The sequence below is a fragment of the Lipophrys pholis genome (assembly GCF_963383615.2).
Source record: "Lipophrys pholis genome assembly, chromosome: 22".
NCBI classification, from domain to species: domain Eukaryota; kingdom Metazoa; phylum Chordata; class Actinopteri; order Blenniiformes; family Blenniidae; genus Lipophrys; species Lipophrys pholis.
This window is the reverse complement of record NC_137644.1, coordinates 19583044-19595862: the sequence shown is the minus strand read 5'-3', so window position 1 is coordinate 19595862 and position 12819 is coordinate 19583044. Positions and strand designations below refer to the sequence as shown.

Here is a 12819-nt window from a genome sequence, read left to right as displayed (position 1 = left end):
ACTATATACAGTTTATTAGATGTTTATCAATGCGACGGGTACTTATGTATGTCAATGTTTATCTCTGTGTCCCTCAAGAGGTCAGACCAGATTTCTGTGCGATAATTCACTTTTGTTTGTGTGTGTTTATCTTTTATTTTTATTTCATTTCATATTATTGTGTTCAATAAATATAAATCTGCCTCCTCCAAGGTTCTTGTCCCTGTGTATCGCCTCTTCCCAACATTTTAAACAATCCTCTTTTAAATCTAGAGTCTACAAGATACGATTCAATTACTATTTTTATTTGCCTCTCTGATCCGTCCAGTGGAGGGCATTCTGAAAATATATTTACACAAAACAAATAATCTATAGATGCACACATACATAGACATTAACATGCTTGAGAAGTATTAGGACGGAGTAAAACTTTTGATTCCTTCTTCTTCTCCTTCTCCTTCACTTGGTTTCAACGGCATTTGACACCTGTGAAGTTACACTACCGCCATCTGCTGGTTCCAGCTAGTTCATACCATTCCCACAGCTAAGAAAAAAAAAGAAAGAAAGACAGAAAGAATGAATGAATGAATTGTTTATTTCTGCCACAGTGCAAAAATGTAGTTATGTGGATTCAGTTCATAGTGCTTAGAAGTTCACACACAAGATGTTGTTGTTGTTTTCAACAATTTCTGTCACTGAAATGGGTAAAGGCTGAAACCAACGCTTATATTTGCCTGTCCCTTAAAAACCCATACCCAAGACACCAGAAAGAAAGAAAGAAAGAAAGAAAGAAAGAAAGAAAGAAAGAAAGAAAGAAAGAAAGAAAGAAAGAAAGAAAGAAAGAAAGAAAGAAAGAAAGCAGACTTGTGATTAATTTGATTGATCCAAAACTTCTTTATTCCACTGATCCAGCTCAACCTATGGCTACGAGTCTGAAACTTGTTCGTTCAGTCAGATGTGACATGACTAACAATAGTCAGTCACATTACTCTGTTGTGACAGCATTAGAGGGAAGTCATGCACTCAGAACATTTCTCACTTGTATGAAGACCTATCATTCGATTCTTTGGACTTTGCCTTTTTCAAATGAGTCTCCACTAAGGTAAGACACATGTTACATAGAAATTATTTTTAACATAAAATATGTTAAAACTTGTAAGAATATTTCAGAATTGTTTGTTTCTTCCCGTTTGGACTGTACAGAGGAAAATGAACAACAGTTGAAAAAGTCAATTTCACGAACCACATAAATATCCTCTTATATCTGATTTCTCAAAGTTTTTCAGAAATGTTTTCATAAAAGTCGTACCGACTCAGACTTTAGTTGTTTTTTTTTACTATTTTTATCCCCATACCTGAAGATAAAAAAGTATTTATTACTAAAATAACACAACTTAAAGTGGGGATACTGAAATTACCTCGTAATAAGAAGCATTTTATACTTTACTTTCAGTAATATTTAAATGAACAGATGGCTTGAATTTACAAATCATTTAATAGAAAACAGTTGAATGAGGAGAAACCTCATGAAGAAAATGATTTTATTTATTTTTATTTGTTGATCAGACTCTATGTGTGAAGGAGAATTTATAGGTGATTTTGACAGCGTGAGAACTTGGTATACATAACTTATTAAGGACTGCATGTATATCCATGAACACTGTCCTTTTTGAACTTCACCTCGAGGGTGTGTCTCGCTCTAAAATCTACAACCGACTTTGTTATAAGAACGTATTTACTATGTAAAATACATCCACCCCCATATTCTGTACATGTCCACACTTATAGGCACCGTGTGCATATTGTTTCTATTATATTGTATTTTTATCTGCTTTTTTTTAGTTCCTGCTATGTGTGCTTCTTTCTCTGTACTATCCTGTTGTACCACTGCACATTTCTCCACATGCGAGATAAATAAAGGGATATCTTATCTTATCTTATAATCTTTTCATTGCTCTTATTCTTTGTTCTTCTTTATTCTCTATTATTAGCCTCTAAACAGGAACCAACAGCAGAAAGTCTCCACCTCTGAGTGTGGAGTATTGTTCATAAACAATACCAACAAGAGCAGGTCAGAGCAGGTGAGCAGGTGAGCAGGTGAGCAGGTGCGCGGTGCTCAGAGCAGGTGAGCAGGTCAGAGTCTACCGGACACAAGAAGCCTCACGGTGCAAAAAACAGTGCGTAACCATAACATCTGGGTTTCTTTCTTTGACCCTACTTACGAAGCCTTTGATGCGCCCGACCATGGCTGCGGCTCCATCAGTGCAGACCCCTGTGCAGTTTTCCCACCTAAGCCCGCTTTTGTCAAGATATTCCGACATGACCCGAAATATTTCCTGTCCTGTTGATTTTTCTGGCAGTGCCTTGCAAAATAGGAAGTTTTCTCTAATGGCTTCTCCATCCACAGAACGCACGTTGGCCAAAAAAAAACCCCACAGAATTAATGTAGACGCGACTAAATTGAAATTCAAAGACAATTTTCTATATTGTTCTTTGAGTGAGCAAGAGAAATAGGTCTTTTGCATACGTAGAAAAAGTCCTCGATCTTTAAGTTCAGCTCATGAAAAATGGGAGCAAAAACAAAATCGGTTATATTTTGTTCGATATATATATATACACAAACATGAAAAACAGCAGCAATTTTTTACTGGAGTTCAAGTGTGAAACTCTTTCTTTAGAGCAGAAACTGGAGGTAGAGTAAGTTTGTTGTGGAGAACCAGGATCCACTGTGTCATGGGACGGAACTGAGGCTCAAGAGCAGACAGCAAAACAGGAGACACAGAATTTGATTTACGGATTTATTCAAACTAAGGAAGAGCGGAAACAAGAAAAACCTACCAAGGCAAAAACTAATACTAAGAAGAAAACAGAAAACGATCGGGAAAATCCTGACGGAAAACTACTAGAAAACAAAGTACAAACGATCGCAGCCAAAGAGGGCAGGCGGAGGAGTCTGGCACAGGAGTGGGGAGACTCAGCTGCAGAGTGGGAAGGTTGGAGGGGATCGTAGTTCCAGGCAGGAGGCAGACAGGAATCCAGTTACGCATATGACCAGGCTGAAGTACTTTACGGTTTGGCGGCGGTTAGTGGTCATGCCGTGTTTATATAGGAGGTGCAGGTGGTGAGGCCACTCCCCGCCGCAGCTGGAAGCAGTTGAGTTTATTGAAAGTGCGAGGTCATGCCCATGAGAGAGGAGGCCACCAGATGGTGCCAACGGACCAAATTAGGGTTGAGAAGTGGAGGGCCTGACAGTACCCCCCCCTCCTACGTGCGCCTCCAGGTGCACGACTGAAACGTTCAGGACGCCGCCGTTTGAGGTCCCTGATCAGGTCAGGGCAGAGGATCTGCCTGCGGGGGACCCAGCTCCTCTCTTCGGGCCCGTATCCCTCCCAGTCCACGAGAAACTGAAGGCCGCGACCCCTGCGGCGGACATCCAGTAGGCGTCGAACCGAGTAGGCGGGTGAGTCATCCACCATCCTGGGAGGGGGGGGAGGGGGAACTGGGGGAGCCTGACGGGCCTGATCTGTGAGACATGGAACGTAGGGTGAATTTTCAACGTTCGGGGAAGGGTGAGACGTACCGCTGTAGGGCTGATGATCCGCTCCACTGGGAAGGGACCGATGAACCGAGGCGCCAGCTTCCTGGATTCAACCTTTAGCGGGAGGTCCTTGGCCCTCAGCCAGACTTGTTGACCCACAGTGTAGGTTGGGGCCGGGCGACGATGGCGGTTGGCATGACGCTCCATCCTCTTGGTTGATTGTAGAAGTCTGAGCCTGGCCCTATCCCAGACCCTTTTGATCCGGCTGACGAATGTTTGCACGGAGGGAATGGCAATTTCTTGTTCCTGGGAGGGGAACAACGGCGGCTGGTAGCCGAGGGAGCACTGAAAAGGAGACATTCCCATCGAAGAGTTTATTTGCGAGTTGTGTGCATACTCCACCCAGGACAGATGCTCACACCAGGCCGTCGGGTTGGAGGTGACCAGGCACCGGAGGTACGTCTCCAGGGACTGATTGGCCCGCTCCACTTGTCCGTTAGACTGGGGGGGGAAAGCCAGAGGTGAGACTGAGGGTGGCCCCTACTGCCGTACAGAAGGCCTTCCAAACTCCGGAGGTAAACTGTGGACCCCTGTCTGAGACAATGTCTGCTGGTATCCCATGCAGCCGGAAAACGTGGTTTATCAAGAGGGATGCCGTCTCCTTGGCTGAGGGGAGTTTGGGAAGGGCGACGAAGTGTGCTGCCTTGGAAAAACGATCAACAATGGTGAGGATGACTGTGTTACCTCCAGAGCGGGGTAGTCCAGTGACGAAATCAACTGCGATGTGGGACCACGGCCGAGAGGGCACCGGGAGTGGCTGGAGGAGGCCCGAGCTGGGCCGGGAAGGCGTCTTTCCCTGGGCGCAGGTGGGGCAGGCAGCGACAAAGTCTCGAGTGTCTCGTTCGAGAGAGGGCCACCAAAACTTCTGCCGCAGGATGGACACGGTCCGGGAGCCCCCAGGGTGGCAGGCGAAACGGGAGGCATGGGCCCACTGGAGCACCTGGGTACGCACAGACTCAGGAACATAGAGAGCATTAGTTGGGCAGTTATCTGGGGTTGGCTGTTGGATTTGCGCCTGGCGGACCTGATCCTCCACTTGCCAGGTGAGAGAGGCGACGAGGCGAGCGGGGGGAAGGATAGGTTCGGGGTCACCGGAGGGCTCATCGCTTGAGAACTGGCGAGACAGGGCGTCCGGCTTGATGTTACGGGACCCCGGGCGATATGTGAGGGTGAACTGGAAGCGACCAAAAAAAAAAACAGTGTCCAGCGGGCCTGCCGAGAGTTCAGTCTTTTAGCTGAGCGGATGTACTCCAGGTTTTTGTGATCGGTCCAGACTATGAATGGGTGCTCCGCCCCTTCCAACCAGTGACGCCACTCTTCTAGGGCAAGCTTGACCGCCAGCAGCTCTCGGTTCCCCACGTCGTAATTCTGCTCTGCTGGGGTCAGGCGGCGAGAGAAGAAGGCACATGGGTGCAGCTTTTGGTCTGTCGGGGTCCTCTGGGAGAGCACTGCCCCGACTCCGGAATCAGAAGCATCCACCTCGACCACGAACTGAAGGTGGGGATCTGGCTGAACTAGGATGGGAGCAGAGGTGAATCGTACCTTGAGGGACTGGAATGCTTGCTCGGCCTTGAGGGTCCACTGGAATGGGATCGAGGTGGAGGTCAGGGCTGTGAGTGGGGCTGCCACCTTACTATAAATCACGGATGAAGCGGCGGTAAAAGTTGGCGAAGCCCAAAAAACGCTGCAACTGTTTCCGGGTCTCTGGCTGGGGCCACTCCGCGACGGCCGAGAGCTTGGCCGGATCCATCCTGATTCGTCCTGGGGAGATAACGAAACCCAAGAATGGCACAGTGGTGACGTGAAACTCACACTTCTCTGCTTTAACAAACAGGCGGTTCTTCAACAGGCGCTCTAGAACCAGACGGACATGGCGGACGTGTTCCTCTTGGTTTCTGGAATAGATTAGGATGTCGTCCATGTACGCAAACACAAAGCGGTTGATCATATCTCTGAGCACATCATTGATAAGACTCTGGAAGACGGCGGGGGCATTTGTGAGGCCAAAGGGCATCACCAAATATTCGAAGTGTCCTAGGTGGGTGTTAAAGGCTGTTTTCCACTCATCCCCCTCTCTCATTCTCACTAAGTGGTAAGCGTTCCTCAAGTCTAGTTTGGAGAATACCTTGGCCCCATGGAGGAGGGTGAAGGCTGAATCTATACGAGGCAGCGAGTACTTGTTCTTCACAGTTATATCATTTAGGCCCCGAAAGTCAATACAGGGTCGCAGGGACCCGTCCTTCTTGCCCACAAAAAAGAAGCCCGCAACTACGGAGCAGTGGAGGGCCGAATGATACCTGCTGCCAGGGCATCCCTAATGTACACTTCCATAGCGACCTGCTCGGGTTTAGTGAGGTTGTACAGACGACCAGAGGGCAAGGTGGCTCCGGGCAGGAGCTCGATGGCACAGTCGTAGGGTCGGTGGGGGGGCAAGGATAAGGCGTCCTCCTTGCTGAAGGCAGGAGCTAGGTCCCGGTAAACTTCAGGGATACAGAGCGGGTCCGGAGGCCGGGGAACTGGCTTGGGAATTACCGGAGCAGAGGATGAGGCGGAGCGGAGACAGTTGGCATGGCACGCTGCACTCCAGGACAGAATCTGGCTGCTGCGCCAATCAATGGAAGGATTGTGTTTTGCCAACCAGGGGTGCCCCAGCACCAGCTGTGGGCGAGAATTTTCAATTAGGTGAAAGGTTAATGTTTCATGGTGGTTCCCTGCCAACAGGAGGGCGACCGGAATTGTTCTCCGCCGGACCGTGGCCAGGGGAAGACCGTTAAGCGAGCGGGCCTCCATGGGAGAATCCAGTGGAACAGATGGGATGTGGAGCTGTCTGGCAAGGTCCAAGTCCAGAAAGTTCTCCTCGGCCCCGGAATCCACCAGCACAGGCACGGAGAGTGAGTGCGTTAGGTGGGTCAGTGTCGCTGGTAGCTGTAGCAGATGAGGGGAAGTTACCGCAGTTCGGCTCACTCGTAGACTCCCCGTCACGAGGGAGCCCTCTCTTTTGCCGGTCTCTGGGGACGATGTGACCATAGCAGGCTGGGGAGTGGGCACGAGATGGTGGAGGCGTACCTGGTCCATCTGGTGTGCGCGCTCTCTGCGCCTCTCTCTCAACCGATTGTCAATCTGGATGGCGAGAGAGATTAGGGCCTCCAGGCTGCCCCCCTCCTCCTTGGTGGCAAGCTCATTCTTCAGAGCCTCGGACAGTCCCCTATAGAATAACCTCTGGAGGGCCGGATCGTTGAACCCACTGGTAGTTGCAAGGGCCTGGAACTCCACGGAGTATTCGGCGACACTGCGGGACCCCTGTCTCAGGGTCGTGACGCGATCCCCAGCATCACGTCCTCGAACTGGGTGATCAAAGACACGCCTCATGTCTGCGGTGAAGCGGGCGTAGGAGGTGCAGACACTTCCCTGGTTTTTCCACACAGCGACTCCCCAGTCCCGTGCAGACCCCCGTAGGAGGCTGATCAAGTACGCGATTTTAGCCCTATCAGACACGTAGGACGTCGGCTGCAGCTCGAAGGCGAGTGAAACCTGCGTCAGGAAGGCCTCGCAAGAGCCGAAATCCCCAGCATAGCTCTCTGGAACCGGAACCGTGGGTTCACGGACAACTGTAACGCGCACCGAGGGAGAGCTACTACTCGCTGTCTCAGGTTTAGCGTCGGTAGATTGAAACCCTGAAGCGGCATGGGGAGGTACTAACGTGGACAGCTGACCAGTTAAGTGTGAAGCTTGACTAATTAGTGCATTCACACTAGATACAAGACCCCTAAGGAGCTCATCATGCTGTCCTATGATTGCCTTGTGGCTATCTACAGCCTGATGAAGGGCAGAGGCAGCGCCTGCCTCCGTTTTGCGGTCTGCTGAACTCATGATGGCCAAACCGTACTGTCATGGGACGGAACTGAGGCTCAAGAGCAGACAGCAAAACAGGAGACACAGAATTTGATTTACGGATTTATTCAAACTAAGGAAGAGCGGAAACAAGAAAAACCTACTAAGGCAAAAACTAATACTAAGAAGAAAACGATCTGGAAACTCCTGACGGAAAACTACTAGAAAACAAAGTACAAACGATCGCAGCCAAAGAGGGCAGGCGGAGGAGTCTGGCACAGGAGTGGGGAGACTCAGCTGCAGAGTGGGAAGGTTGGAGGGGATCATAGTTCCAGGCAGGAGGCAGACAGGAATCCAGTTACGCATAGGACCAGGCTGAAGTACTTTACGGTTTGGCGGCGGTTAGTGGTCATGCCGTGTTTATATAGGAGGTGCAGGTGGTGAGGCCACTCCCCGCCGCAGCTGGAAGCAGTTGAGTTTATTGAAAGTGCGAGGTCATGCCCATGAGAGAGGAGGCCACCAGATGGTGCCAACGGACCAAATTAGGGTTGAGAAGTGGAGGGCCTGACACACTGAGCAGATGAAGCAATGAGCGACGCCCATCTAACCCTGCTGGTTGTTTGTTTTGTTTTGTTTACCTTGCAGCACAGTGACAAACAGACGACAGACGAGTTGGACGGCCCACCATGAATGTCACCATAGTGAAATTGTGCTTCACATTCCTATTCCTTGCTACTTTTACCTTCATCGTCAGCCTGTATTATAATAAATGTGATCACAAGGTGAGAACTTGCTTCAATAAGTAGTTTTGATGAAAGAGAAAACTTTTCTTTAAATCAGTAAAAAGATCCACACAAGGCACCGTGCCCCACATGTCCAACCTGGCCCAGGAACAGATATTTATGACCTCGATGACTAAAGAACCATTTTTGCCATAAGTCAAGTCCATATTCTCCTGCAACTTGGTAGTTTCGTAGTTGAGATAGAAATCCACCTTGGCCTGTCCATGCTGATGCTTATAGAACACTGTTGTCTGCAGGCGCCCACTAGTGGCCCAACATGCTAACTACATTGTTTTCAGTGTTTCTGCTGTTACGGTGGAAACAGACATTTTTTTGCGTTTTATTATGTTCCCATTGATTTGCTTAAGCGCTACAAATATAGACTAGAGTTGGCCCAAAAGAAAAAAAAAAAAGAGGATGCTTAGTCAAACTTTCAACAGATACGTAAGGTTCACCAAAAGATGCTTCATAATTTTAACTTATTCTGAGTCCATAAAATAATGAAATGAAATGTATTTTTCAAATGTGTATTGTCCATCAATGACAGAGCCAATCATAATAGAATCTTACTGATGGAAAAAGCCTGTTTAATTCGTAAAAGCACAAACCATTGACCAATCTGTATTATTCAGGTATCAGACTTTGTTTTGTTATTTTGTTTTTCAGTTTGAGGATGAACTCGAGCCCAGCGCTATTCGAAAAGTTTCCATTGACTTCCAGAGGAATCACAGTTTCTGCTCCTTCCGACATCTTTCTCCTGAAGAGGCAGTCGAAGAAAACCTCCTACTGAACTCCATCGCTTGGCCTAATACTCCACCCCTGCTGCGTCCTCGTACAAAAAAAGACACCAGTGATCCGGCCAACAGCAGCTTCGTCATCCTGCCAAGGGAGGGAGGAGGACAGTGGCTCGTCGGGGATCAGCTGAAGGTCATGATCAATATGTTCGACTACTACGGTCGTCCCAAGAAGTATGGGGGAGATGTCTTATTCTCCCGACTGCACAACCGCGCTCTTGAGGCAGGCGTGGCAGGTGAGGTGTTGGATCACCTCAACGGCACCTACTCTGTGGTTTTCCCTTTACTCTGGGAAGGATCTGCACAGGTGGAGGTGAGTGCTATTGGGGTGAGGTCCAAACCGCTCCACACACGACGTGACGTTTACCAACCAAGGCCAATGATTGTGGATAATTCATTTAATGGTGCAAAATATATTCAACATCCTGCATGTTCCAAAACGGTGGCTGGCTAAGGACAACAGCCCTGAGATAGTTAAGAGTTTACAAAGAACATTCTCACCACATGGTGGTTCGTACAGGCCAGCCGTGATACTCCCTCCTCCTAAAGGCTGATGGAAGAGAAAGGTCTCACACAAACAGTAGGTATCATGCTCCAGGGACAGTCCTCCATCTGGGTATTTCCTGTGAGCCGCTTCCTGTCCTCTCTGGCCCAATCACAGTGGAGGATTCTTGACCCTCAGCCACCCTCCCCTCTTGAGAGAGGACTCAAACCTCCAGCTTCTCTGCTTTTAGGTTGAAGTCATTTCCTGAGTCCATGGTTACATTTCAAAAGCTATTGTCCCTATATTAGTGAGGTTAAAATGGAGACTACATGGAAGAATGTATAAGTGAGAATAGTTCAGCAATACTAAACTTTCCAAAAAGAAATTGGAGAAAGACCATCTTCAAGATCATTTTTTTGTGCCATCTATAAGATGGGTCCTCCTTTTCTCCATTTTGTCAGGTGACTCTACTTCATCCCAGTGAGGCAGTCGAGGTGCTCCACAAGCTGAACAATGACAAGCCTGATCTGGTCACCTATACCGGCGTGTACCAGTCGGGTTCGGTCAAAGAAACGTCCCGCTGCAACGTCTGCCTGCGTCCGTCCCAGCGTCCCCTCTGCGACTACTCCGACGCCCGCACAGGTGAACCGTGGTTCTGCCACAAGCCAAAGACTCTGAGCTGTGATCACAGGATCAGTCACGTAAAAGGACCACTCAACTACAAGGCTTTTCCAGACATGACCTTATTTACAAGGTGCGTGTTCCCTTTTTTATGAGCACATCAATCTTACATACATGTTTGAATGTCACAACAGGAATAAACTTAACATTAGTTCAAGTGACCAAGACTTGCTGCTCCATGTTTACCAAAGACTTGAATCATCCTGGTGATTTCTTACACTTTCTGATATTCTCCATGTTTGATTCCTACTGTATTTTAGACCCCGTTTACATGACAAGGTTTCAGGTTAAAAAAACAAACCACATTGTTTTTATGTTTTCATTTCAGAAAAGTTTTGCGTTTACGTGGTAACGTGTTGTAAACGATGTCCGTTTACACAGAAACGGCAGGAAAAGCTAAGAACGATGTTTCCATGCTGGGTCATTAAGTGAATGCTGCTATTCGTTTTTGTCATGAAACCACCTGTGCACAGAGAACAGTTAATAATCATTGACCACCGTCGAAAACAAGTTTTGTTCATGGTCACGTGACGTCAGACACTTTACATTGTGTTTCTTGCTTCAGAAACGTGAACCTAAAAGTCTTCATTCGAGCTTCAGGACCTGGGGAAGTCACTGTGTTGCCAAGAAACGAAGGTAAATACAAACTTATACTGCCACCATCATAACATAATGATAAAACAATATACAGGAATGTGCTAAAAAAAAAAAGATATAATACATTACGTGTAAGCAAGGTTAAAAAAAACTGCACTGCTATACTGCATTAAAGGGCTCATATTATCCATAATTCACTTCTTAAAGATTTTCCAACAGTACTAATCGTCCCCATACCTGGACTGACGTCCCAGAAGTGAAGACAGTCTGTCCTCTCTGTCCCTGGCTTGTTTCAGGTTTTAAAAAGTGTGTTGCTCCAACCAGCCAATCAGAAATCAAACCCTATATAGTGTCATCGGGGGTTTAGCCAATCCCAATCAAGGTAGGCCCTCCCTTTGACTCCTCCCACAATTAGGCAGCTCTGCTCTGGCACATGGTACCACGAGAGGAAGTACTTCCTCCTCTTCCCAAGATGGGCATGTGTGGGCGGAGCCAGTCCAGCTCACATAGACACAGCAGATTCTGAATGCAGCTCCATCCATCCATCCATTTTCTTCCACTTATCCGTTTCCGGGTCGCGGGGTGTCAGTCTGAGCACCGTCACCCAGATCACATTGCACCCATTAAGAACCTTCCTGCAGGTGGTGAGCCCACGGGAAGGTGGCGCCCGGCATGGGACATGAACCCTCTACCTTGAGAGTGCGAGTCTCATGCTCTACCTACTGAGCAAGTTTTAGTCCAAATGCAGCTCCTATGATCCAATATTCAAATGGGGGAAAATCAAGGAGGAGCTAGAAACTTAGAATATTGAAGGTTTCTGGACCAACCAGACCAGGAGGAGGAGGTGAAAAGTTGGATATTATGATGCCTTTAAAAAAGAATATGGAATGAGTTTTTGTTCATTTGTTGTTGTTGTTTTTTTAAGTTAACAACTGGACTTTGGGTTTGACTGCCGCAAACAGATGAACCAGAGGTGAAGCAGAGAAGTGCTGTGCCTGGAGCAGTAGGTTATTACTACAAAGGTGTTTGGCAGTCACTCATCGGCACGCCGGTTCGCCAGTTCAACAAGTCAGCCATGACTCAGTGTCTGAGCAAGAAGGTGGTCCACATGTATGGAGACTCCACCATCAGGCAGTGGTTTGAATACCTCAGGGGAGTCTTACCAGGTATTCACTCTGTAAGAATATTGTGTATTGTTTAGATTTCCTTTACGATTTGACTCATTTGGTCCTGTTTCCATCACATCCAGGTCTCCGGGAGTTCAACCTGCACAACCCAAAACAGTCCGGCCCGTTCTTGGCTCTGGACTATGACAACAACATCAAGGTGATGTTCCGCTGCCACGGTCCTCCGATCCGCTTCGACGTCTTGACCAGTGAGATGCGTTACATTGCAAATGAACTGGACGGAGTACCCGGGGGCGCCAACACGGTCATCATCATTGGCATCTGGGCACATTACGCCACTTTCCCCATCGAGGTCTACACCCGGCGGCTGTTGAGCATCCGCAAGGCAGTGGTGCGCCTGCTGACCAGGGCGCCGGACACCGTGATCATCTTCAGAACGGCGAACCTCCAGGGTCTAGAGCAGTTCAAGGTGCTGGCGACCAGCGACTGGTACTCGATGCAGCGTGACAAGGTTCTTCGAGCCATATTCAAAGGAATAAACGTTCATCTGGTGGATGCCTGGGGAATGACTGTTTCCCACTGGCTGCCTCACGAAATCCACCCCAGACCTCCCATTATCAAGAACATGATTAATGTTATTTTGTCCTACATATGCTAGTTGTGTTGTGTGGCGAATGACATTTTACATACGCTTCAGAAATATGTTTGAAATGAAAGATCTTTATTGTCATCGTTTGGTTCTGATTGTCCCGTACAAATAGCCCATGAAAATAAGTGGCAGTTGAAAAAGTCAATTCAATGAACCACTGAAATTTGATTCTTCAGTTTGATCCACCAAAACATTTTCATAGGCTAGTTTCTGTTTTGTTTTGCAATCCTGAAGAGAATCTATTTACTACTAATAACTTACAATAGGAATATTCAAAACAATAGTATTTTAAGTATT

At 47.6% G+C, this 12819-nt stretch overlaps 1 protein-coding gene across 1 annotated transcript; it reads left to right on the top strand.

Annotated features, from left to right (window-relative positions):
• Positions 1-7261: 7261 nt before the first annotated feature.
• LOC308126905 (NXPE family member 3-like) lies at positions 7262-12531 on the top strand (the record flags this gene model as incomplete). The annotated part of the gene is made up of 7 exons (XM_080491597.1): positions 7262-7269; positions 7333-7432; positions 8857-9297; positions 9930-10222; positions 10715-10785; positions 11709-11912; positions 11996-12531. The coding sequence occupies 7 exons, from the start codon at positions 7262-7264 to the stop codon at positions 12529-12531; spliced, it is 1653 nt and encodes a 550-aa protein (XP_080347723.1).
• Positions 12532-12819: the final 288 nt, after the last annotated feature.